At 53.3% G+C, this 27,161-nt stretch overlaps 1 protein-coding gene across 2 annotated transcripts in view; it reads left to right on the top strand.

Annotated features, from left to right (window-relative positions):
* Nucleotides 1-27,161, top strand: part of LOC111148607 (transmembrane protein 63C) — a 69,407-nt gene that overhangs the window by 10,587 nt on the left and 31,659 nt on the right. The window contains exons 2-6 of one of the 2 annotated variants that reach the window (XM_022505314.1): nucleotides 5,372-5,514; nucleotides 19,677-19,739; nucleotides 23,366-23,527; nucleotides 24,271-24,350; nucleotides 24,783-24,864. In XM_022505314.1, the coding sequence (XP_022361022.1) occupies nucleotides 23,378-23,527; nucleotides 24,271-24,350; nucleotides 24,783-24,864 (312 nt within the window). In that variant the 5' untranslated portion in view covers nucleotides 5,372-5,514; nucleotides 19,677-19,739; nucleotides 23,366-23,377. Of the gene's footprint in view, nucleotides 1-5,371; nucleotides 5,515-19,676; nucleotides 19,740-23,365; nucleotides 23,528-24,270; nucleotides 24,351-24,782; nucleotides 24,865-27,161 lie in introns of those variants that run through there. The other variant, XM_022505315.1, reaches the window with a different exon arrangement.

Here is a 27,161-nt window from a genome sequence, read left to right as displayed (position 1 = left end):
TCGAGAGGAGTGTGTGTGCCGCTGCCCTTGCAAGGGGTGTCCCACATCCATGTATCAGGACCAGTAGGTCTATAGTGTTGTAGATACTCAAGTTCTCTGGGTCCTTATTGATCTTTCTGGGGGTCTACCCATTATTGCAAGTGGTTTATTAAGCCCCTTCCTCTGTTGAGTTACTCTTTCTCCCTTCAGTTCTGTCTGTGTCATATAATTGCGTGCTCTGCTGTTAGGTGCACATGTATTTATAATTCTCATCTCTTTCTGGAGAATTGACCTTTTTAATCATTCTAGAATAGCCTTCTTTGTGCCTTGCGGCAGTTTTGGACTTTGGATCTACTTTGTCTGGGGGCAGTGTGGCCACCCCTGGTTCTTTTTTTTTTTTTCCCCCTCTTCTGGTTCTCATTTGCATACAGTATCTTCTCCCATCCCTTTTTTTTTTTTTAATTTCTTTTCAGTGTAACAGAATTCATTGTTTATGCACCACACCCAGTGCTCCATGCAATATGTGCCCTCCATAATACCCACCACCAGGGTCCCCCAAACCTCCCACCCCCCGCCGCCCCTTCAAAACCTCAGATTGTTTTTCAGAGTCCATAGTCTCTCATGGTTCATCTCCCCTTCCAATTTCCCTCAACTCCCTTCTCCTCTCCATCTCCCCATGTCCTCTGTGTTATTTCTTATGCTCCACAAATAAGTGAAACCATATGATAATTGACTCTCTCTGCTTGACTTATTTCACTCAGCATAATCTCTTCCGGTCCCTTCCATGTTGCTACAAAAGTTGGGTATTCATCCTTTCTGATGGAGGCATAATACTCCATAGTATATATGGACCACATCTTCCTTCTCCATTTGTCCATTGAAGGGCATCTTGGCTCTTTCCACAGTTTGGCGACCGTGGCCATTGCTGCTATAAACATTGGGGTACAGATGGCCCTTCTTTTCACTGCATCTGTATCTTTGGGGTAAATACCCAGTAGTGCAATTGCAGGGTCGTAGGGAAGCTCTATTTTTAATTTCTTAAGGAATCTCCACACTGTTCTCCAAAGTGGCTGCACCAACTTGCATTCCCACCAACAGTGTAAGAGGGTTCCCCTTTCTCCACATCCTCTCCAATACACGTTGTTTCCTGTCTTGCTAATTTTTGCCATTCTAACTGGCGTAAGGTGATATCTCAATGTGGTTTTGATTTGAATCTCCCTGATGGCTAGTGATGATGAACATTTTTCATGTGTCTGTTAGCCATTGGTATGTCTTCATTGGAGAAGTGTCTGTTCATGTCTTCTGCCCATTTTTTGACATGATTATCTGTTTCTTGTGTGTTGAGTTTGAGAAGTTCTTTATAGATAATTTGTTTTCCTCTTCTGGTTCTCATTTGCATACAGTATCTTCTCCCATCCTTTTGCCTGCAGCCTACATGTGTCTTAAAGCTTGCTCAGGTGAGTCTGTTACAGACAGCCCCGTACCTGAAATAACTCACTTAATCCTCATCATAGGTAATGCTGTTATTATTATCATTTTTGGAGGAGGAAACCAAGGCACAGGAAGGTCAGGTAACTTCGCTTAGATCCAATGAAGCTGGAATTTGAACCAGCACTTGACTCAGAGGTCATGCTCTTTGTGTCCATCCTTCTACATGGTTAAATTGAGATTTTAAATTTAGAGAAGGATGGTGGGATGGAGGGAAGGAAGAGAATATTCCTACATGACTTTGGGGCAACTCTCTACCTCCTTGGGGGAAAAATAAAGCTGGGCCCCACTATAGTCCTTACACCAAAATATATTCTAGAAAAAAAAAAAAGATTAAAATGAAGATAGGAGAAAACCCAAACTGTACTAGTGAAAAACAAGGGCAAGTATTCTTAAGATGCTCTAGTAAGAAATTCTTCTGACTACAGAAAAATAAATTTCTGTAAGCCTAAAATGTCATAAATAAAATAAAAGAGACCTATGACAGTTTAGAAAAACCTCTTAAGAATCACCACCACTCAGCATCAGGGAAATACAAATCAAAACCACAATGAGATACCACCTCACACCAGTCAGAATGGCTAAAATTAACAAGACAGGAAACACAGATGTTGGCAAGGATGCGGAGAAAAGGAAACCCTCTTACACTGTTGGTGGGAATGCAAGCTGTTGCAGTCACTTTGGAAAAACAGCATGGAGGTTCCTCAAAAAGTTAAAAATAGGGGCACCTGGGTGGCTCAGTGGATTAAAGCCTCTGCCTTCGGCTCAGTTCATGATCTCAGGGTCTTGGGATCAAGCCCCACAACAGGCTCTCTGCTCAGTAGGGAGCCCGCTTCCTCCTCTCTCTCTCTGCCTACCTGTGATCTCTCTCTCTCTGTCAAATAAATAAAATCTTTAAAAAAATAAAAGTTAAAAATAGAGCTACTATATGACCCAGCAATTTTGTACTATTAAATATTTATCCAAAGGATACAAATGTAGTGATCCACGCACCCCAATGTTTATAGGAGCAATGTCCACAACAGCCAAACTGGAAAGAGCCCAGATGTCCATCGACAGATGAATGGATAAGGAAGATGTGGTGTACACACACACACACACAAACACACACACACACACACACACACACACACACACACACACACAGGACTATTACTCAGCCATCAAAAAGAATGAAATCTTGCCATTTGCAACAATGTGGATGGAACTAGTGGGTATTTTGCTAAGTGAAATAAGTCAGAGGAAGACAAATACCATAAGATTTCCCTCATATGTGGAATTTCAAAAACAAAATAGATGAATATAGGGGAAGGGAAGGAAAAATAAGATAAGAACAGAGAGGAAAGCAAACCATAAGAGATGCTGAACTCTAGGAAGCAAACTGAGGGTTGCCAGAGGGGAAGGAGGTAGGAGGATGGGGTCAGTGGGTGATGGGCATTAAGGAGGGGATGCGAGGTAATGAGCTCTGGGTATTATATGCAACTGATAAATCTCGAAATTCTACCCCTGAAACTAATAATATACTGTGTGTTAACTAAACTGAATTTAAATTAAAAAAAACAACAACAACAACAACAAAGAAAGATGCTTTAAAAAAATCAGTAAGATAAATTGGAGAGGACATAAGCAGTTCACAGAAAAATAAATGCAAAGGCCAATCAATCAATAAACATGAAAATAACATCTCTTTCTGATAATTACAAAATGACACATCAAAACAAGACATCAGTTTTCAAGGTTTTAAAATTTTTTTTTAAGATTTTATTTATTTATTTGACAGACAGAGATCACAAGTAGGCAGAGAGACGGGCAGAGAGGAAGGGAAGCAGGCTACCCACTAAGCAGAGAGCCCTATGTGGGGCTCGATCCCAGGACTCTGGGATCACGACTGGGATCATGACCCAAGCCAAAGGCAGAGGCTTTAACCCACTGAGCCACCCAGGCGCCCCAGTATTGGCAAAGTTTAAAGATTTGATAACAAACAGTATCGGGGTCGGGGGGTGCAGGCAGTCTTGTGCGTGGCTGGGGCAGTTCAGACTGGTTCATCCTGTTTGGAAGACAATTCGGAAACATCTATCAGAATTTTAGATGCATGTAACCCTCAACTCCTTACTTTCTATCCTACAGCTCACCTCACACATAGGTACAAAGATATATAACCAAAGATTTTTTTTGCAGGCAAAAGGTAGAAACAACCTCTAAATACCCATTAACAGGAGTAGACTCACAGAAATTACAGTGCGTTTTTCAGTGGAACACGTGAACTGCTGTAAAAACGAGGGACGTGTGTGTGCTGTGTGTGAGGTGTGGGGTGTGTGTTAATGCAGAGATGGGGTGTGTGTGTGTTAACTAACGAAACAGAGTACCGGAATCTGTTCCAGGCTGGGCTTAGAATAAAGATGCAGGCATGGATATGTATTTGTCAATATTTATGGGAAATTTTTGGAAGGAAACTTACACAGGAAATGTGGCTGTGTTTGGGAGTGGGACAGAGGTTTGGGGGAACAAGGGGACTTTTCACTGTGCCTTAGTTTGAATGCTTTGATTTTTTTTCCCCCGATAAGCATGTTATTTTCAGAATTGAAAAAGAATAGTTAAGGGGCGCCTGGGTGGCTCAGTGGGTTAAAGCCTCTGCCTTCAGCTCAGGTCAGGATCCCAGGGTCCTGGGATCGAGCCCCGCATTAGGCTCTCTGCTCAGCAGGGAGCCTGCTTCCTCCTCTCTCTCTCTGCCTGCCTCTCTGCCTACTTGTGATCTCTGTCTGTCAAATAAATAAATAAATTCTTTAAAAAAAAAAAAAGAATAGTTAAGAAAAACAGAAAGGGAGAATACTGGTTAAGTGCCTCCCTCTGAACTTTCTTTTTATATTTCTTCATGGGCTTCCCTTCTCTGACATTTGTAATTTTCGATCTGGAAGAGCCAAAGAGACATCTCCAGTCTTCATCTTGTCCTCAGGGAAAGGGGGCCTGGAGAGGTTTCAGCAGCTGCTGGGGACCCCTGGGTAGTCTGTCTGCAGAGACGGGGCTCCTGTGATGCTGCTTGTGGGAGAGAGACCAATGACCCCTTTATGCATGTGGTCAAAGCTTCATCCTTGGTCGTGGCCCTTTTCTGACACGTAGTCCAGCGACTCTTATTTCGCATGCATCCACATGGGAAACCTTTTAAAATGCACATTCCCAGGCACCTTCCTGGAGATTCTAATTCAGTGGGCTGGGGTAGGGCCCGTAAATCTACATGTTAGCAAGCCTCCCCCTTCACCAAAAGGTGCTGAAGTCCTACTTGAAGTCCCCTGATGGATATGGGCCCCTCTGAGCTCCCCAGCTCAGCCCTGCTGGCCGCGTCTGGGTATCTGGGCTGAAGTCCCCCCACATGGGAAAGTGGGGTGCTCCCAAGTCACCAGGAGGGACTTTTATTTTTTATTTTATTTAATTTTAATATTTTATTTGTCAGAGAGAAAGAGAGAGAGCACAGGCAGGGGAGCGGCAGGCAGAGGGAGAAGCAGACTCCCCACTGAGCGTGGTGTCCGATGCGGGACTCGACCCCAGGACTCTGGAATCATGACTTGAACCAAAGGCAGACGCTTAACCGACTGAGCCACCCAGGCGTCCCAGTGCTTAGACTCTGAGGGCATTGCTCCGTCCGTGGGGTCCCTCCCCTCAGGCTCATGCTCACCTAGGATGAAGGGTGGCTCCCCAGCTCACCCACCCCAAGGATGAGCAGCTGGATGCAGAACTAGGGGACCAGCTGGGGGGTCAACCGGGGTGCCCCGCCCCCCATGAGAACTCCCCTGAGGCAGGCCTCCTGGCGAGATGCTGACACGCGTGTGGGGCTTAGGCTGCTGGGCTGGGTGAGGAGCCGCAGGGAGGTTGGGGAGATCTGAGGTGCTTTGTTGTCCCTGTGCCACAGAGCCTTGGAGGAGCCATCGTCGTGGTCAGGAACCGAGCAGGGACAAGGCTGGGCCACTCAGAAGCACCTGAGGACTGATCAAGAGGAGGGAGGGCCCGTGACCAGGCATCTGCCTGAGCCGCACACCTCACCTGCTTGTCCAGGTAGGTGCTCTTTCCACCGTCCCACCCAGCAGTGCTAAGACCCTAACACCAGCTTCCTCTGTCAGCCTGAGGAAATGCGGCCACCCCATCGCCGGTGACCTGGGGCTCTCCAGCCACGGCTTGGGTGAGCGCTCTCCCGAAGTCGTCCTAAACCCACGGCCTGATGGGGGGTGCAGGAAAGCCCAGTCCTCTTTCTGAAGGACACTGTCCCAGGTGATCTTGGCTCCTGCAGCCTGGTCCTTAAGGGGGCCAGAGGCTACTCTGGCTCTGGTCAGGATGTCCCCCACCCCACAGAAACGCCCCCCGGCTGAGCGGTTAGCTGGGTCCCGTGTGGCTCCTGCCCGCGCCGAGCTCAGTCTGGGACAGGCCCAGAATGCAGCCAGACACATCCCTTCCAAGAGTGCCCTGCCTTTCGACGCGTTTTCCTCAGGAAGGGATTATGACAGATGGTATCTTCGTAGACTCTTCGAGCTGGAAGGGATCTTAGTGCTATATCCTACCTCAGTCTCTTTTTACTTCTCAAGGCTTACTTATACCAGTAGTGCTGTTGACAGTGTTGTAGCTGAATGTCTCAGAGAAACCAGATGTAATTTTGTCAAAACCGTCTAGGATACCCTAGGGTCTCAGGCAGCCCTTCCCGGGTTCGGCTGCCTCTTCCCTGCCTGGCCTCAGCCAGTCTCTCCCCCGAACCACCCCGTCACCTCTTCTCTATTTCCACCTACCCAGTGGCTCCTAGCAACCCATCCGCTCTGTGACAGGGACGCTGGCGGTGATCGGACATCCCAAACTAGAAGAGGTTAAAGCCAAGTTAGCATCACAGTGAGGCTTTCTCCCCAATTTAAGTAAGAAAGTTAACAAAATCAAGAAAGGATTGGGGGATTGATGGAGGCTGTCCCACTGATAAGATATCTCCATTTGAGAGTCTCTACAATGTCTTTGCCGCCAAAGAAGTAGTTATCCTGTGTGGGCTGTTGGCCGAGAAGATTGGGATTGTTGCCATTATCCACAAAAGCGGTCCTAGATGTAGTTCGTTTCTGTGCAGATCAAAGTGCTGGATGTCCACGTCTCCCTCCTAGTTTCCTGGTCCAGCCTGAGAGGCCCCCCAGGGCAAGGAGCGGGATCTCACTTCCATCCCTCTGGCCATGCCCTCCGCCCCAGCCCATGCCAGACCCTTGCCCCTCCAGTTTCCGATCTCTGTGAGAGGCGGCATCAAATCGTGGTGATGAAGACAGACTGAGGGGCATGGAGGGTTCGGGTCCCAGCTCCACCACTACTAGCCCTGCCATCTCTGTGTATGTCAGTCTTCTCATCTGTAGAGTGGGGATAGCAACAGTACCCCAGGGGAGCTGTGAGGATTAAAGCTAATATCTGTAAAACACTTGGGACCACCTCCAGCACTCAGTGAGTGCTTCGCACACGTTAGCTCAGGTCATGACAAAAGCCACACTCTGCTTTCTGAAGCAGGGTAATGCCCTTCCTGCCCTGCTCCACAGTCATCCACGGCTCCCCGTTGCCCATTCTGTGACTACGTCTATGAGGTCCTTTAAGGGCCTCAAAAACAGAAGCTTTATCATTTTCCTTACACATAATAAGAAATCGGTGGCGTTTGCTGAGAGAGAGGGTTTCCACCTTGGGGAACCAAGTCCCCAAGGAACGGATGTGCAGCCCTGGACAGCCCCACAGCTGGGAGTTTGCTCCAGGCTCTTTAGCCTCCCCAGCTCTGCCCTGGATGCTGGATGCTGGCTCTGCCCAAGGGGCAGGTTTGGGCTCCCTTGGATCTGCAGGGGCCTCAAAGGCAGGGAGCAGCATTTGGACTCTAGCCCTCTGGGTACCCATCAGGGTGAGGAGAGGACGCCCAGCCCAGGCCAGAGCAGGCAGTGCCCACAGTTATTACTCCCATTCTTGGATGAGTTCAGGCCAGGTGGACAGGATGTCCTTGTCCTTGTTCAGCACCGGGAGGTGACCAGAACCTCTGCTCCTGGAGCTTGGCTGGGAAGCCTGAGGCCAGCAGAGACCAGCTGTGATCTGGTGCCCCGGACGGAGAGCCCGGCCTGCCCCACGCCCCACACCTCCACTGTTTCCCTAGCAGAAGAGAGGCTCCTGGCACGGAAGAGGAGGCACTGGGTTGGAGTAGGACAGACCCGTGTCCAAAACCAGGCTCCTCACCAGGCGGGGAGACCGTGCCATGTCACTTAGTTTCTCTGAGCCTCTATTTTTCCGTCTGTAAAACGGAAGAATAAAACCCATTCCATAGGGTTTCTGAGAGGCCAAATGGATCAACATGTCCAGGGCACCTGTCCAGTGCCTATGCGGGGCGGGCGCTCGGTGACCTGTGGTGGTTCTGTTCCATCCGTCAGAGGCGCTCTTCCAAGCTGCCCGGGGCAGCTGCCTCAGTCCTGCGAGTCTCTCACTTTCCTCAGTTGAAAATTTCCTCACTTGGCCTCCGCTCCAAGATGAAGGGAAGTGGTGGTATCTTTGGCAAGGGAGGGGAGGAGGAACAGTCCAGATCTTCCCAGACGCCTGGCAGGGGATCAAGGCTCGGCGGGGCAGAAGCAGAGCTCTGGGCGGAGATTTCCACGCTGGTGCTGCCAAGCTCAGGAAGCTGGGAGTGGAGTGACGGGGAAAGAAAACACCAGACCACGCTGCTTCACGCAGGGTGCTATGTTCCTCTTTATTCATGCAACGAATGAATGAATTTGTTGGGATTCCAGGCATTAGGTGGAGCACTGGGAGATGTAGTGACAAGACAGATAGACATGGGCCCTAAACTCATGGCGTCTTCATTCATTCTCATGGGGGTGAGGACAGACAGTGAGCAGCATAAAGGATGACAGGGGATCAATCCGGGGGAAATAGAGAAGAAGGGGGGACTGGGAGAGCCTGGGAAGTTTCATTATTAAATAGGGTCATCAGGACAAGCCTCACTGAAAGGTGACATTTGAGACACCAATTGTTCCCCCCACCCCCCACCCCGGGAACCCCTGACAAGCCCATGAACTCAGAATGGGGGACGGGTGCCTTTCATGAGATCCCCGGATAGGAGCTAAATCGAGAAACCCTTCTAATCCCAGCCCAGGTAATGTCATGCCCTTCCTCCGAAGCCTTCAGTAGTTCCCTATTGCCTGCACAGTTAAGCACAATTATTCATTCTGAGGTTCAGGACCTTCCTGTTATCTCACCAGACCCCGCTCATGCCAGTTTGGCAGCCATGCCAGTCTACCTGCCATTTCCGGAATATTCTACGCTCTGCTTCCGTCCATCACTCATCTGTCCCCTCTACCCAAACTGCCCCTGTCCCCACTTGTTTCTGTTCTCCTGCCACCTCTCTGAAGCCTTCCCTGCCCCTGGGGAGCTGTGGTCTCTGAGCCCTATCAGTCTGGCTTTTCCCTTCTCATTATGTGGTCCTTGCTCTGCCCTGGGTGTGTGCACTGCTTTCCCTGGGAGAGGCCCTTTCACCTTCAGCGGGTATGGGGCTCAGCAAACATTGGCTGAACTGAGTGTGGCCAAGTTCAGAGGCCCCCAGCAATACTGGGACAAATTCTGGGGGGTGTGGCCCACTCACACAAAGAAGGCAGAAGGGGGAGGCCAGGGGTGTCTGGGTGGCTCAGTCAGTTAAGCACCTGCTTTTGGCTCAGGTCATGATCCCCGGGTCCTGGGATCCAGCAGGGAACCTGCTTCTTCCTTTCCCTCTTCCTGACGCTCTCCTGCTTGTGCTATCTCTCTCTGTCAAATAAATAAATAAAATCTTAAAAAAAAAAAAAAAAAGGAAGGGGAAGGTCAGCAGGAAAGGAGAGAGGGAACCAAGACACAGGTGAGACAGCATGGAGGAACTAGTGAAGAAAGGAGACAGAGATCCCCACCAAAGAGCTAGACCATCAGAGACTACTACTCCCTTCAGCATCCCAGACCAGTGCTTCCTTGTGTCTAACTAGAATACCTCTTGCTATAGCTTGTGCTCATTTCCTTCAGTTCTATCCTCTGGACTCAGGGAGCTATATGAGCCCTCATTCAGCATGGATAAGTGGTTTTCTTGACCCCCCATCAAAGAGGCAGGATCAAGGTCCTAATGAGGTTGGCCCCCGGTCTGGGACTTTATGATCTAGTTGAGGAGGCCAGGACCCATAGAGCTTACCAGAGATTGTTTGGGGCCAGAGTATGGGGCCTATGCCTCAGCCACTGTCCAGGGCTAGCCTTCACCACAGTCAGATCTGTAACCAGAAATCTCCCACTACAACACTGTGCTTCTCAGGCCACTCTGCTCTGGGCCCCCTCTGCCCCGCTGGCCCCGGGAAGCCTATGAGCTGGGCGCTGCAGCCTCTCCCATCTGGCTCACACTCAAGGCTGGAGCAGCTGCGCTCTGGCCCCTCCCTCCACCTCTCCCCGCCTCCCCCGGAGGCAGCCAGCCTGGCTCCTGCCCTATTTAGACAGATGGGGACAGAACTGGGTGTCCCTCCCATCTCTGCTGCCCTGAGGGGTGATGTGTTTCCATCTGGGACCCAGACTCTCTTGGGGGAAAGCCTTCACATAAGCCAAGCCCACCTCCCTCTCCACCTTTGTGCATGCGTGGTCTCAGGGAATGTCGTGCCCTTGGCCTCCCTGTGGCCACAACTCCCAACTCCAGGTCTGAAGCCCCACGTGCCCCTAAAGCTAGGTGTGTGGCTGCCAGTCTCCTCACTAACAGTAGTTTCGGTCATGGAGCTGTGAGGAGGGAAAGAGCTCGTGCTGACAGAGTCTCAGCACAGCACCTGGCAGTAAGCCCTCGGTTAATGTGACTGCTGCCCTCTGATGTTGCCTTGGCTGGTGCCGCCTCCAGGCAGCCTTCCCAGGTTGTCCACGGCTCCTCCACTGGGCTCCCAGTACCCCTTCGCCAGGCCTCTGGAGGACACTCATGCAGACCTGTCATGGCTCCTTTGTGGTCTGGGGACCTACTAGAATCTAATGCTTGGACCATAAGCACCTTGATTGCAAGGAACAGAATCTGGCCCGTTATTTCACTGAATGAATGATTTCATGAGTGACAGGTAGGCAGCTGGGAGAGATAGACTGAGAGGATAGAATAGAGCCTGCCAGGCCTGACCTTTCCAGGGCCTGTCCTAAAAGACCGGGACGCCCACACTGAGGCCTGGGGCAGGGGGTGGAGGGAGACAACTCCCATCCCCCGTTCCATGGTCTAATGGAGTGAGCCTCGAAATGAGGCCCCATCCAGCAGAGTCTGCCTCACCCAGGATCTGCCGGACTCCAGCCCAGACCTGTCGTACCAGAAACCCCGGGAATGAGGCAGCATCTGTGTGGAACAGGCTCTCCAGGTGACACTGAACCACGCTCATGTGTCCCAGTGACTCAGTTTCATAAGAGGTCAAGTCTCAGGGGTCTGTGCTCTGCAGAAGGCTTTGAGAAAGCCATCGGGCTAGGACCCCAGCACATAGCTCCTGCCAGCCCCACACCCCTGAGCTGGAGACCCCTTTGCTGACAGGCCAGGTGCCATAGAGAACACAGTCCCCATAGACCTCCCCTTTCCCAAGTGGCCCCAGACCAGAACGAGTGTTTCTCCAACCTGGGCTCAAAACTAGTCCCTGCCCACTGCCACTGGCCAGCATCCTCCTGGGGCCAACCCCTTAGCAAAATTCAGGGCAGATTTCTAGAATGTGAGGGCTAAGAAAGACCCTAGAGATTACTGGCCGCACACGTGTGTGTTCACACAGACACATGCGTGCGCACGTGCACACACGCACCCCGGCAGATGAGAAGCCTCAGATCCTGCTGGGGAGAAGAGTCCCCGCGGTCAGGGCTGCGCAATCTCGCTCTCCGGGTCACGTCCTCCTCTGGCGCTTCTCCCACGCGGCCGCCTTTCAGCTCTGTCTGGCTTTGATCTGTTTGAATCGGTTAGGTCGGCACAGTACAAAATTCAAAAAGGGAGAAAGAGAATATAACGAAAGTCAGTTCCTCCCCCTGCTTCGGCTTCTCATTTCCCTCCCCGCAGGCAACCACTTGTCAGGCGTTTCTGGGGTCTCCTTCCGGAGACCAGGCAGGCGTGCGGGAGGCAGCATTTTCCAGGTGCCGTCCACATCTTGCTTCCTTCACGGAATTAGCGCATCTGTTGCCCTTTATTCTGATGGCCTGCTTTCCTGTTTCCGGGGCTCCGCTGGCGGAGCGCTCTCTGAGGCCAGGTCCGTCTGCTGTTGAGCTCCCCCCCCCCACTTCCTAGTCCAGTGCCGGCACCCAGCAGGTGTTCAGTTATGGCTGGCTCCAGCTACACATCAGAGAACCAGCAGCTGGTGGGGGCTGCGTGGGCTGGGGCTCAGCCTCCTGGCTGCAGAGCCTTGGGTCTGTCTGTCTCACCAGAGTGGGACACCGTCCACCAGAGCCCATCCTGGCCCGCAGAAGGAGCTGAGGGGGATAACACCCAACAGTGTCCTCCGGCCTGCGTGCCTCTGCTGCTGGGCCCCTTCATCCCGCTTTGACTGGGGCTGGCTCGGGCATCGAGCTGGCTGTCTCTCCCCTCTTGAGCCCTCCCCTCTTAGTCCACTCAGGACTCCTGCAGGGAAATCCAGCAGGGAAGAGGCTGGGGAGAGAACAACACCCTGGCCCCATGATCATGAAGATGATGACAAGCCCTTTGCCCCGTCTCTGCCGGCTGAAGGCTCCGTCCCACTTGTTAGCCCAGAGATGAGAATTGTGGCAACATCTCAGGGTTGAAGGGAAGCCTGCAGCTTTACCTGCTTGTGGTGGGAATGTGTTTGCTCCACAACACTCAGAAAAGAGACGTGCCACTTTTTTTTCCTTTTTTTAAAAAAATCAAGTCAGAACTGGCTGCTCAACCCGAGATTTCGCCATGCCCTCAATCTACCAATGGAGCCCAATTCCAGAGGGAGATGGAGGTGGCTGGGGGCTGTCCAGACCCGTGAGATTAGAAGCCAGGGAGATACTTAGCAGCAGCCACTTCTGCTCGTCTGTGGGAGGAGGGGCTTGGGTTACAGAGTTCGGAGGTAACCCTCCAACCAAACACTCTGGGATGGAGATCAGGGGGCCAGTGAGGTCCAGCGCAGCCCACTACCAGCCATCCCTTCCTTCCACAAACATCTATAAGGCACCGAGCTCTAACCAGCGCAGCAGAAAAAATATTAAGCAAACTTAGCCATCACAGAGCTTTGTATCCCCTGGGGGAGTCGACCATTTGGCATGTTATCCCTTAAATCAACATCGAATGTACCAGTTACCAACAAGGAAAATACTGGTTAACTATATTGAGCCATTGCTCTGTAGTAGTCACTGTTCTAAGTGAGTTGGTTCATATAATCCTCACATCCACCCAATAAGGTAGATGTTACAGATAAGAAAGCTGAGGCACAGGGAAGCTAAGATACTTGCCCCAAGACACGGAGCTTGTAAATAGCAAAGACAGGATTGGGGTCCCTAGGGACCTCTACTTAAATGTCACACTGTGTCTATCTCCTAAGAGACTCTGAGGCATGGAATGTGGGAGCTTGGCCTGGTCTGGTGTTCTTCCCTAAGGAAGCAAAAACTGAGCTGAGATTAACTAGAGGTGAATGAGTTAACTAGTGGGAGGGAGGAACACTCTAGGTAGAAGGATCAGCATATGTAAAGGTCCTGTGGCAGCAAGAGAGAAGATGGCATGCTCCATTTATTGAGGGAAAGAAAGAAGGCCAGGGGATGAGAGAAGGGGAGAGCTGGGTAAGATGGAGCTGGAGGGATAGGCAGGTTTTGCTGGCCAAGTTAAGAAAGGTGCCAGAAAGCAGAGTTGAGCTGGGCCTGACAGTGGAGGGAGCATTCTTCCTCAGCGAGGATCTGGAGGCCTTTCCACAAAGGAGAGGAATGGAGGAAACAGAGAAAGCCAAGGGCTTTGAGGAGATGAGGGGCCACTCATCTGCTAGGGCTGAGGCTTCTTGTAAGGATGTGGAGGAGATAAGACTGGAGGGGTCCCTGGGGCCAAGAGGGCCTCCCCCTGGAGCAGGCCAGGAGCCAGGAGCTCAGGTGTTGAAGGAGCAGAGCCATGCGAAAGCCAGAACTGGACTCCTCGACCCCTGAGTTCACGTTTCTCCACCTACAAGCCAGGGATTGGGGACCCCTGTGGCCTTCGGTGTGATTGTCTCTCACCCCCCGCCCCCAGGAGCCAGCAGTGGGGTATCAGTCTGCTGCTGGGAACTCCTTCCTCTCCTCGACGCTGCTCGTCGGCAGCATACAGCGCAAGCCCAGGAGGATGTGTCCTCCTTCTTTCCACTTATAAATCTATGTGCGGGGCATTTCACTGATGGAAGGTGACTTGAAGTCGGAGCCCAAGCTGCAAGGAGGTGCTGGACGGGTCACATCTCACTTTCTAGCTTGTAGAGGGCACGTCTACTAGAACGAAGGCCATTGGCCGCACCTAACACATGATCTGATAGATCTGTCAACCGAGGGGATGCTAGTTAAGAAGCCTGGCGCGGTGCCTGGCACATGGAACTCTCTCAGTAGATGGCAGCTGTTCGGACGGGTCCAGGGCCCCGCTGCCCGGCCCTGCCCACAGAGAGCCCCATGAACATCCTGCTGCTGCTCCAGCGGCTGCAGCTTCAGGGCTGGTGGGGGAGGTGGGTAGGCTGACCTCGGTGCTAGGAAAAGGACAGCAAAGGCAATAAGCGACATTCATGGTGCTCACGGTTTCTACCAGAGTCTCTCCCTACTCTCCCCTTGGACTGTCATAGCTGCCCTGAGGTAGGCAGAACAGAGGGGATGGTGTCCCTTTTCTTTAGAAGTATTTTCTTAAAGATTTTACTTATTTATTTGAGGGAGAGAAAGTGAGAGAGAGAGAGAGCACGAGCATTGAGGAGGGGCAGAGGGAGAAGCAAGGGAGCCCAATACAGAACTCGATCCCAGGACCCTGGGATCATGACCTGAGCTGAAGACAGACACTTAACCAGCTGAGCCCTGATTATGTACATTTTTTTTTAAAGATTTTTTATTTTATTTATTTGACAGAGAGATCACAAGCAGGCAGAGAGGCAGGCAGAGAGAGAGGAGGAAGCAGGCTCCCCGCTGAGCAGAGAGCCTGATGCGGGGCTCGATCCCAGGACTCTGAGATCATGACCTGAGCTGAAGGCAGTGGCTTAACCCACTGAGCCACCCAGGCGCCCCTGATTATGTACATTTTATGGAAGAGAAAACTGAATACCAGTAGGTTAAATTGCAGTCAATAGAGCCAGATCACACCCATTACCCTGACCCCAAAACATACGTTTCCTCTACTTCATGCTGTGATCCAGGGAGCAAGACTTGATAACCCCCAATGTGCCGGCCAGACGGGGGAGGGGGGGGGGGAGGTGAGGTGGTGGTTATAAAATGAGTGACTCATGTTATGCAAACATATGCAAATCACATTTTATTATTTCCTGCTCCTGAGTATGGCCCTGGGGACAGGCCCTTCTGTCTTTCATTGAGGCCTCTGGCATGCTGGTCATTGTGGGAGAAGCACAACGATGGGGGCTGTCATCAAGGGACCTGTCGGGGAAACTGGCTGCTCACATCCATGGAAAAGCAACAGAGCACCAGGCAGTGATAGCAAAGGCCAGCCGTACAAAGAGGGTGGGGGAAGTGGCACAGCTCGGGAACACCTGGGCACAGGACAGATAGCAGGCGTGTTGCCCCACGAACTGGCTAAGCCAGTGACCACAGGCACAGGGAGAAACGTCAAGTGGTGAGAAGTGGTGTGGCCTCTGCAGACCTCCAGCCAACCTCCCCCAGATTCCCACAGAGACGAGGGCCAGGGGAGACCCGAGAGCAGACTGCAAGGACCCGGGTCCTGAGCTGCCACCCCATATGGCCGCATCGCCTCCCCCTCCTTCCTTTCAGGGGAGGCAGCAGACCTTTTAGATCTGCAGGAATGCCTTATCTAGATGCAGATCATCCTGGGGACCCTAAGCCGCCGTTTCTCCATCTCAGCTGCACCTAAAAATGGACTGGATGTTCTTGTTCTTAGAGTCTGGAGTGGGGCGTGAGTGTCTGATCTACAAAACACCTTCCCGGGGTCTCCCACCCCCAGCCCCAGGCGGCAGAGTCATCCATCCAAGCCTGAGAGCGCTGAATGGGGAGCCAGGAAACCCAGTTCTGATGCCCGTTCCACCACTTTCCCTAGCCTTAGGCAAATCTCGTGGCCTGCCACGACCATTTCTTCACGTGGAACGTTGGGCGAAACCCACTTCACTGTGACGATATGAAGAGACGGAGATTCAGGGCAGTTCAGGGCAGGGAAGATTCATGGCCTGCTGGTGTGGTGGCTGGGGAGGGACATTACCCAGAACCCTCGCTGCAGTGACCCCGCTTCCCTCCTCCCTCTCCCTGGGGCCCCCAGAGAACCTGCTGCAAAGTGGACCCTGGAAAGGGGGATGCAGATCTGAGAGCAGAGGGTGTGGAAGGGATACCAAGTGAGACCCAGAGAAGAAGGGGAGGTGGTGGGTGCCCATGGCCGGAGGCTCCAGTTCATTTCAGGTCCAAAACCATGGCAAAGCATCTCTCCTGTTGTTGCCAGAAAGGTGATGAGTAATTGAAGGCTGAGAGAAGCCCAGATGGTGGGCGCTGGGGAACAGATGCTCTGGCTTTGTGCACTCCAAGGGGGACACGGTTGGAGGAGGAGGCAGGGGTGGCCTCCCCACCCAGCTTCTTGCCTTAGGACATGCCTTTGGCCTCTAGTGATTTGCTTGTCCAACCAAGTTGCAGGCCTCTGGATCTGTGCCTAAGAACCCACAAGGATGGTGGCTTTGGGCAGCACTGGGAGGCATAGACTGGGTGGCAGCAGGCTGTGTCTCAGAGACATCCACAATCCTTGGTCCAGCCTGGCCCTTGGAGAATTCCCACAGAAACCCCTCATCTTACAGGCAGAAGCCCAGAGAAGAGAAGGCCACAGGTGACCCCGGGTGCCCCCAAGTCCATGGCAGTTTCCACTGTGCCACCCTGCAAGGCTGGACAAGGTTCCATCCCCGGGCAAGGGCTTGCACAAAGTCACCCCCTTCCTCTGCCCCCTGCCCAGCTCTACATCCCAGCAGAGGTCGAGAGGGTCCAGGAGGAGGGAGCAGAGGGTTACAAACTGCTCAGGTTCAAGCCTCCCACTTACTAGCACCATGACCTTAGCCAAGTTATCGAACCTGTCTGGGCCTTAATTTTCTTAATTTTCTCTTGCATCAGGGATGATTTTGGTACCCTGTGGTACTTGTGAGAATTAAATGGGCTATACTTGAATGGGAAGATTTTCTCCGATAATAAGTGCTCATTAAATGTTGGCTATTAATAAGATTGCTCTCCTCCCTCTCCCCCCAGCCCCAGGGCTCCTGGACCACCCTCGCTCTAGGATTTGGGGGATTTGGGTTCCTCATGCAGAGGACTTGGCCTTGAGAGGAGGAGACAGGCAAAAAGTGCTGGCCTGGCTACTTAGGACCGCAGTGGCTAAAACCAGGCCAGGTCTGGAAGGAAGCGGGTGAGCAAAGGGCCACAGGACTAATAAAGACTGAGCTAGTTCTTTACGAAGCCCACTTGCTGAAGTAAATCTTGTCCAGGCCTGGGATTGCTAAGGCTTCAGGTTCTGCCATTGGAGGCTGGGCTGGGGGAGAAATGGGAAAGGAGGAAGACCACACATTCCCCATCAGATAGGACATGCAGCTGAGGAGGGGGCTGAGAATCCTGACTCACCAGCCAGCATCGCCACCATCTCTCCCTGCCCCTCGCTGGCCCAAAAGGCAAGGCTGACATTTGTGTCTCCTGCACAGGAAGGACAGGGGCAACAACCACCTACAGGCAGCAGCTTACGGGTTATTGGACAGTCCTTCCCATATTCCAGATCTCTCCCCGGCCTGTTCCAGAACAGAGTAGGGGGATGGAAACCAGGAATGGTCCAGCCTGGCTCCTCACCACCGTGTCACAGATAAGCTAGTGCCAATGACTACAGTATGGACTAATAGCACATTTTCTCAAGTGCTCTGCAAAGGGCTTTGTGTGATTTCGCTGGTTTCATGTTCGCAATAACCTCGTGAGGCTGTGCTTCTATTAGCCCCACTTTCCAGAGGTGGAAACTGAGGCTCACAGAGGTGAGGTCGCTGTCCATGGTCACACAGCTAGCAAGGCTGGACCTGGGATTTCAGCCCAGACAGTCTGGCTTTAGACAGCCCACTTCCTCCCACGGCTCTGATCACCTCCCTGTGCTCTGCTGTGAAATTTGTGCCCAAAGAGGAGTCCCCTGCTGCCCTCTGCTCCAGCCAGGCGGGTGCCCCCGTTCGTTGTTCCTTTATATCCTGCAGATTGCAAGTTTTGTTCTTTCCAGTGCCGATACTTTGGTCTCCAGAAAGCCCTCTACCCCTGTTCTTCACACCCAAGAGCTAGAAAGAAGGAAGGAGGAAAGCTCTCCAGAAAGGAGTGTCCAGGCACAGTCTAGGGGCGAGGACGAAAGGCGGGGCAGTGCTCTGGGTCTCTACAACAGCCTCCCTCATCCCACCTGTGCCTGCTGCTGAGGACGCTGGGGAAGGAGCTGAGGTGGGCGTGAGGCTCTCTTCTCTCTTGTCCTTCCTCACCTCCTTCCCTCCTCTGCTTCCTCACCTGCCTCACCTTCTGGCATGCTGCACATGCCGGGCCCTGCCCATGGGTCACGCCCCCTCCAGGCTTAGAGGCTTGCACCTTTTATCTGGAGCCCCTCCTGGGGAGAATGGCCACCCGGGCCGTGCCTCTCCCAGCAGCAATTCTCTCCCCAAATCCCAGAGGCTGGGAACCCCCTGAAGAGGACCTGGCAAGAGTCACTATGCTGCCGGTTCTTGCCAAATGAATATAAAAGCAAACAAAGCACAAACCAGTGATCCACCCTGTGCTCTAGCCATGACTGTTCGGTTTTATCTTCCCCAAAATGCCATGCTCTGTCCCCACCCTGGGTCTTGGCCAACATGGTTCCCCTCTGTCCACGCTTCCCACCACGCTGTCCGGATTCCTCCTCCTCGCATCTCACCCGGAGGTGACTTCCTTGCAGAAGCCTCCTCTGGCCACTCGAGGTGGGCCCGCCCCATGGCCGCCTTGCCCTGGGCCATCAGGCGAGGGTGTAGTGGCATATGCCTGGCGTGCCCACGCGTCTCCCCGCTGAGTCTGAAAGCCTCATATGGACAGAACCCGGTCGGCTGGGCCCCCAGAGCCTGGCAGGATGGCTGGCACATGGTAGGGACTCAGCCCTTCTTTGTGGAAGGAAGGGAGGAGGGGAGAGGGAGGAGAGGGGGTGCTTTTGGAAGGAGAGAGAATGAGTGTGTGGGAGCTAAGTGGAAAAGAGCAGCAGCAGGACTCAAACCTCCTTAGAGCCAGATGGAAGCCGGAGCTTTTCCCAGCCCGGGATGCCCCCTTCCCTCATCATGCACGGTATTACCCAAATAACAAGTCACTCAACCCGACAGCTGGGCTCCTGGTCACTGGGTGCTCTCACCTCCCTGGTCTGGCTCCAGTCCCCCAGACAGCCCTGACGGAGGTGGGGGCAGGGGGTCCCAGCTCTTCCCCTCAGTTTAAAGGTGAGAGTCCAAAAAAGGGTGCCAGGCAGCTGGATAGCCACATGCGAAAGATGAACTTAGACCCTCACCTCACCTCCTGTGTCAGCCTGAACTCAAAGTGCATCTCAGACTTTAGTGTCAGAGCTACAACGATGTGATTTTTTAGAAGAAAACATAGAAGATCTGTAAGACTTTGGGGGTAGGCAAAGATTTCATGGACACCATACTGAAAGCCGGGTCCATAAAAGAAAATCTGTTAGGGTGCCTGGGTGGCTCAGTTGGCTAAGCAACTGCCTTCAGCTCAGGTAATGATCCTGGAGTTCCAGGATCGAGTCCCACCTCGGGCTCCCTGCTCAGCAGGGAGTCTGCTTCTCCCTCGGACCCTCTCCCTTCTCATTATGTCTCTCTCTCAATTAAATAAATAAAATCTTTTAAAAAAATCTGTTAAATTGGACTTTGTCAAAACCCTGGTGCTTCAGAGATACCAGGAAAAAAAGAAAAAGAGGAGCCACAGATTGAGAAAAACTATGGGCGAAACACACCTGTGATAAAGGCTGAGCATCCCGAGCACAAAGATGAGCAAAGACGCTCAAAGGGATGACGCGACCCGCGAACACAGCCTGGGTCCCTAACTCTGGTCTCTCCACCGCCTTTGTCCTCTTGCAGCTGCCGCGGAGCTGAGCGGAGCCCCCGGGCCTGACTCGGCCCCTCCCTGGAGAACCGACTCAGGTAAGGACCCGCTCTCCGAGGCCTTCGGATCGCGCCTGCGCGCCCCAGCCCTTCCCCAGCAGCTTCCTCAGCGCGGGCTCCCCCGGGTGGCCACTAGCAGAACTGCAGCTCCCTGCCGCAGCTGCCAGAGAGATGCCCAGAGAAAGGCTACTAGCTACTCCGGCTCCTCTGACAGAAGGCTAGAGTTTAAAGGTACCGTGCTCAGTGTAAACCATTTTAAGTTTACATTTAGCTAAGCATGATTGTGTCAATAAATTGAGAAGTGACCTGGAGTAATAAAACCGTGGGCAACCTAGGGCTGAAAGAGAGGGGAGCAGAAAAAGATAGGCAGGAGGCTCCCTGCTCCGGTTAGATGCTAATCTAGCTGGAAGGAGGGTGAGTTCTGGTGTTTTCCTATTTCTGCGAGTTAGCACAGGGAGCCCCACACCCCCAGGCCACCTCCCCTATCCTGCACACCTGTCCCTTCACCTTTATGCCCCTTTTCATCCCCAACCCCCAAGCCTCCCTAACTCCGGCCAGCATTCCACAGTGTCCCCTGGAGCCCTGCGTCAACTTTTCATCTGACAAGTGTCTGGAATACGTCTGTGTTCCAGGCATTGCTCTCCGTGACTGACGAATCTTAACGCACTGTCCCTCTTGACAGCACTGTAAAGTGGGTACTGGTTACTAACACTCCCCCCTCCTTTTACAGATGAGCAAGTGAGGCAGGGAGACCGGAAGTGACGTGCTTGAGGTAGCTAGTGAGTGTTGGAACTGAGATTCAGTGCCACAGAGCCTGCGATGCCCAGAAACACCCCAGATTCTGCAGCGCTTCACCTGCCCACTGGGACCTGAAACCGGAGACTCCCCAGGATAGGACTTCCCATACCCCCCTGCAAAGCCAGTGGATTGGAGATACATCTTCCTCACTCCTCTTTGCAACGTCCAGACTCTTCTTCCTTCCTCCCTGCTGAAGTCTCCGTCTTGGACCAAAGTGTTAGCCTAGAATCCCACACCCCATCTTGGGTACAGGCACCAACTAACCCCACCCCCCACCAGGTCACTCCCCTCCTTCCCGGAAGTGTTCCATTCATCACACCAGTGCTGTGCCAGTCTTCATTCTTAAAGATTTCCACAAAGGACAGTCCAGCCTCTCCATTCCTTGACATCACTCCCCCACTCACGCCATGGTCATGCCCTAGACCTTCTCACTACCCATAACGAATCCCTTCTCGGTCTCAGCGTCACACAGTTCAGTTTCCTATCTGTCAGCTCACGGCCTGTGGCACTTGACCATTCTACCTCCCTGGACCCCTGGCACCTGTCACTATCCCTCGCCCAACATGTGTCTCCTTTCTCTCCTTACCTGGCCAGTCAGTAAAACTATTTCCTTACATTCAGTGCCAAGCCTCTTATTCTCATCTTGGGGAAACCTTCAGCCTGTTTAGGTCGAGCTGTGCTCCCCTTCCACATCTGCACCCGCACGGATGAGTACAGCGGGGGACATGCCCAGTGAGTCTAGCTGCCCTTGCTGTCGATTCAAGACCACGAACTTCAGTGGACCCTTAGGGCTGCCCGGCAGTCCTCCCAATTCCTGTCCTCCATTCACTCCACCACTCCTCTAGCTTTCTATTTCTGCCTTTTTTCCTGTCCGCAAACATCCCACATCTGCCCACCACCACCAGCATTGCACAGTCACCTTGAGACCTTGTTCTCTCCAAGGCTGAGAAATAGAAGCTGTGGGAGGGCACGCCCATGAGCCCCGCCAGCACACCTGCCTCCCTCCTGCTTTCGTGGGTCAGTATCCAGCTCTGGGCCAAGGCCAGCTTCACTTGGGCACCAGTTCCCAGCCCTTCCCACGTCCTCACAGTGCTCCAGTGATGCCCTGTCTCTCTCTCCCACATCACCAGCTTTTCATTTTCTACTGGACCATTCCCCTTGGCATACCCCATTTTGCTACTTCTTCCATCCTAACCACTTCCAAACTCTCATTCCTTTTTGAAGGAGCTGTTCACGCCCACTGGCTCCAGATCTGCTGGCATCCTCCTCTCTCGCACCTGTTCCAGTCTGGTCACGGACTAAACCTCCACGTTGCTTTAACGATGGCTGATTCCCAGTTGTCCTTTTACGTGGTCCCTCCCTCCTCCTGGAGACACTTAGCTTCCAGGACACCACCCTCTCCTGCTGTTCCTCCTTCTTCCCTGGACGCTCTTCTAGTCCCTTTCCTGTGTCTTCCTCCTCTGTCGCAGCTCTCTGCACTGGAACACCCCGAGGCTCAGATCTTGAGCTTCACCCTGTGCTCACTCCTTTGGCGATCCAGTCCTACGCCTCTAGGAGTCCTCTCTCTGCTGCTGATGCTCCCATTAATGTCTCCTAACCCTCCTCTGAGCTGCAGACTCAGCCCCAGCCATCCGCCTGGCATGTCCACTTAGTATATCCAGCACCCGGCTCCTGACTGCCTCCCACCCTGCACTTCTGGTCGTCACACCCAATAACAGCATCTCCCCTCTTCTGGTTGCTGGACCTGGAGACCTCAGAGTCATTCTGGACTCCTCTCTTTTACACCCTACCTGCCACCATCCATTCTATCAGCAAGTCTTGGCTTCACCTTCAAAATACTTCCAAAATCTGAGCACTTCTCACCACCTCCTCTGTTTCCATCCCAATCCTGACTTGTCGTTACCTCTTGCCTGGATTGCTACGATTTCCTCCTAACTGACCTGTCTGTTTCTATTCCTCTGTTTGACCCCCCCCTCTGTATTCTCAAACCAAGGGTCAGAGTGATGCCTTTCATACGTTTGCTGATGCACCACCAGCATCAGTCTGACACAAGGCACCTGCTCACTACATACTTGTTGAGTGACGGAATGAAGGAATGAGCCTACTTTTCTTGAACGGGAGTAAAGAACCTCCTAGGGTGAGACATGGTCTGGAGCCAAAACAAATTATCTTTAAAAACCAGAACAACTTTGGAGATAACTTCACGCAGCTCCTAGTCACGCCCCGTTTTCTTCGATGCTTCCCAATCTTCTCCAAGTCTGGAGAATATTGATGCCCATGACCCTGAGCCCTCATCAGATTGGCTCAGGTCCCTGGGCAGGTGCCAATCTCCCTGGTTCAAGTTCAACATTAAGACAGTGACATTTACCAAGTCACCACTCTGTGCCGGGTGCCCTGCCGCTTTCCCTCATTTAGTCCTAGGAACCTTCTTTTGCTGGAAACTGGATCAGAGAATCATAGGATGTTAGACCCTGTCTGCACAGGTGTCCCGTGAATGCACTTCTCTTCTCCAAACGGAATACTCCCACTCTGGGGTCCTACCCGCCTTTGTGAAGTTTGTTCATGCAAGAAATGTTATGCAATAAAAGCTTCACAAAAGTAGGAATAAGAAGATCCATTTGGAGGTGCATTTGACAACTCTTTCAGTAAAGGGATCTGGGCTCTTCTGCCGTCATGGCTCTGGGTTTGGGGCAGCTGCTGTTCTATGGGATAAGGCTGCTTGCCATCTCAGGGCTGAGCCTCCCGCCCTGACCTGTTCCGGTCTGGCAATGGGCACGCAGTGTGCCCTGCCTCATCTCCCTGGCAGGCTTCTGTGCTTACAGAGCGAGAGGGTCTCTTGTCTGACCTGAGCGTCCCTTTGTCACCAGGGAGCTCTTAGGATGACTGTCCCACCGGGCAGCCTGAACACGATGGAAAAGACTCAGAACATGACATCGAATGAATGCTTCCCTTCCCGGAGCACCGTCTTGCAGGGACAGCCTTTTGGGGGCATCCCCACTGTGCTGTTCCTCAATATCTTCTTGTGGGTGGTAAGTCCTGGGCTCCATGGTGGGTGGTGAGGCCTCGGCAAGGGGGTGGGGGGGAGGCGGGGGCGAGCACAAGTGACGCAGCAGGGGCCTCAGTGCTCCAAGTGCATGCCAGCCACAGCAGTGGGGACTTCCTAAATGGCAGTCCCGTTCAGGGCAGTCCGGGAAGAGGGGACTGCGGGCAGAGGCAGAATTCCTAAGACTCCCTTCCCCGAGCTGCTGTCCAGAGACCCTACCTGGCCAGTGCCCTCGGGCCTTCCTTCTCTCTCCCCTTGCTGATTTCTTCAAGGAATGTTCTCTCTCTCTCTCTCTTTAAGATTTTATTTATTTGAGAGAAAGAGAGAGTGCACACAAGCAGGGGTAGGCGTAGAGGGAAAGAGAGAAGCAGACTCCCTGCTGAGCAGGGAACCCCATGCGGGGCTCGATCTCAAGACCCTGGGATCATGACCTGAGCTGAAGGCAGACGCTTCACTGACGGAGCCACCCAGGTGCCCCTTCAAGGAATGTGCTTGTCAGATAGTTCCAAACATGACACCAAAGCTGTCATTAGCAAACTCTGAGAATCCACTCTGTGCTGGGGAGCCATCCAGAGTTGAAGAAGGCATAGCCTCCACACTAACAGGGCTGGATGTTGGGGGGGTGCCCAGGGAGCCCCTGGGAGCCTGAGGGATAGGGCCTACTCCATGGGGATGCAGGAGACAGCCAAGCAGAAGACGTAGCCCCACATCCCCTTCCCTGGCCCATAGGTCATCATTTTGGTTTACTCCTTCCTCCGGAAAGCCGCGTGGGACTACGGGCGCCTGGCTCTGCTGATCCACAATGACAGGTGAGGGGGGCCTGGGGGTCAGGATGAGCGAGCTGCTCGCCTCCTTGGGGGATGTGCTGCCACAGCCAGGACCCAGCAGGTACCCTCTCGGCACCCACTCCTGCCCTGCACTGGCCCTCATTGCAGGAAGAGAACTTGGTCGGGGGTGGGGGGTGGGGGGACAGGCAGTCATCTCTAGGCACGAGGCCACTTTTTTCTCCGATCTAAGACTTTCTGGATCCCATGGTTCCCAAGCTACATTGGGCACCTGGCAACAAGGGTGCTTAATGGGGTCTGTCCCCAGAGCTCTGTGCTCAGCACATGAGCTAAGGCATGTCTGGTCCTGGACAGGAGCGTATTGAAGCTCTTGGCCTGGGGACCAGAGGGACAGCAGGCCCTGAGGCCTTTTCTCTCCTTTTCTGCCCCCCTGCCCACTGCTCTTCCTGGCCGCAGCCTGACTTCACTGATCTATGGGGAGCAGAGTGAGAAGACATCTCCGTCAGATATTTCCCTGGAGATGGAACACAAGGACAAGGTGAGTGCTTGGGGGGGGGGCTGGGCCCAGAAGATTCCTCTGGGCAGCAGCCCAGCCGTGTGCAGCAAGGAGCGAGCTCACACTCAGGGGCTTTGTAGCCCGCGACACCAGACCTGGCAGTGTGACCTTGGACAAATTCCTCGGCCTTTTGCAAGCCTCCGTCTCCCCATCAGAAAGATGGAGCTATTCACCGTTCCTACCTCCAAGTAAGAGTTCGTTAATTCTATCATTTTAAAGGGATTTTTAAAATGAATTTTCCTGCTCTTCTCAAATCCTCAGCCCTCGTCACAGCCTGGGTCCTGCCCAAGCCCCCACTCCAAGCCAAGGACTCGGGTCCCACTTTGCATAGCAGAGTCTCACATCAGGCAGGGATCCCCTCAGCCTCCCACCCCTGCTACGGGCAGCCCGGTCTTCTCTTCCCTGTCAGACGCCAGTCATCCACCCACGCTTGTTCATTCGCTCAGCCCATTGTCCTGGTGCACCTGCTGTGGGCCACCCCTGGTCTGGGGACTGGGCAGTCAACAAAACGGACCAAGTCCAGCTTCATGGGACTTTCTCCCTGGCTGAGGGACCCCCAGACAGAGGCACACAGGACGGTGGTCAGTGCATGAATTCCAGGAGGGGCCAGGAAGGCTGGCCGCAGTCATGGAACGGAGCTGGAGTGTTGCAGAGAGGGTCGAGGATAGTCGTGGGCCCCTCTGCTGCCCACAGCTGTCTGTCTCCCTCTGCCCCATCACGGCGCAACCGGAAGAGCTGTCTGCACCTGTGCTCTCCACTAGCCCTGTCCTCGAGCCCTGCAGTGTGGCTTCCGCCCTCCATCCCACCCACACAGCTCACCAGTTGTCTCACGCCGTGAAACCCAGTGGACTTTCCTGAGTTCTCATCCCAGGTGATCTCCCCGAAACATCTGGCCCTATAGACCATCTTCTCTTCCTGAATAGGCCCTCCTACTTGCTTCCGTGACACCGTCTCTGGGGCTCCCTTCTACCACTCCATTGTTCCTCTCTGTCTTCTGCTGGCTCCTCCTCCAGTGCCCGTGTTTTCCTCAGTGGGTCCCAGGCCTCCCCCTCGCGCTCCTGGGCAGTGTCACCCATACTTGCGACCTCAACTGCCCCCTCCCCACAGACCCTTCCTAAATTTCCGTCTCCAACTAAACCTCCCTCTGGGCTCCAGGCACATTTATCCAATGGCCTTCAGAGTAGCTCCACATGGATATTATAAAGGCATTTGGGATTCAGTATGTCCAAAACATGCCACAGTGTCCCTCCACACACCCCCCCCTTCCTTGATCCCTGGTCTCAGACTCTACCCACCACCCACCCAGGTGACCCCCTTGCTGTGGCCCAAGCCCCAGGCACAGCCAGTCCATGACCGAGCTGTGTTGCCGTCACCTTCCCGGTCTTGTTCCTCTCTGCCTCTCCCCCCAGTCCAGGCCCCCGTTGGTCCCTTGTTGGATGACCAGCGTGGCCTCTAACCAGCTTCCACGTCCACTCTTGTGTCCTGTGCCACTCGCTTTCCACCTGCCTCCGGGGCGCTCCCAGGAGCGGGGACACGCATTCCCCTTCACTGGCTCCCTAGTGTTCTTGGAATAAAGCGCAGCTGCTTTGCCATGGCCTTGTACTTTTGTCTCCTTCCCCCCGTCCGGTCTCTCCTCCTCCTCCCAACTCCCCCATCCCTGGCCACATCAGCCACCGTTTAGATCCTCAAAATCGCCACCTCCTTCCCTCCACAGGGCCTTTTGCCGGCTCTTTCCTGTCCCCCACCTTCCAGTGGACCCCACTCGGGGCCAACACGCAGACCCTTTGCTCAGATTTCAGCCCCCGCACCACTCACTGCCCCAGGAGCCCCATCCACCCCACGTGTATCCAGATCTTTTGTTCTCGATGCATGGAAAATGCATTCGTCTTTTTCAAGGCTCTTATCCCAGTCAGTAACAGTCTCTCATCTACCCGATCTATCCCGTGTGTCTGATCCCACAGCGAGAGCGGGCGCTGACTGGGTCCTGCCCGCCACGGTCCCCGCACCCCGGCCAGCCTCCCGTGTAAGTAGCATCTGATAGGTTTCATTGAAGGCGGTGAGTGAGTAGAACCATTTTACTTCCGCTCTTATCCCTCCGAGAGATCTGGCAGGGTCTGCCCCAGGCCGTGTGGGGAGCCACAGACCGGTTGGTCTCTCAGTTTCTCCATAGAATACGGACAGTCACACCTTACCTTTCAAGGTCGTTCTCAGGTTTATTTTCAGAAACATGACTTCGGTTAGGGTTTTTGTGTACAATGGCAGAAAAGGTCACTTATTTT

This window comes from Enhydra lutris, unplaced genomic scaffold (assembly GCF_002288905.1).
Source record: "Enhydra lutris kenyoni isolate GAN:26980312 unplaced genomic scaffold, ASM228890v2 scaffoldscaffold20, whole genome shotgun sequence".
Lineage (NCBI taxonomy): Eukaryota > Metazoa > Chordata > Mammalia > Carnivora > Mustelidae > Enhydra > Enhydra lutris.
The sequence above is the reverse complement of the archived record's forward strand: the minus strand, read 5'-3'. Positions and strand labels throughout refer to the sequence as shown.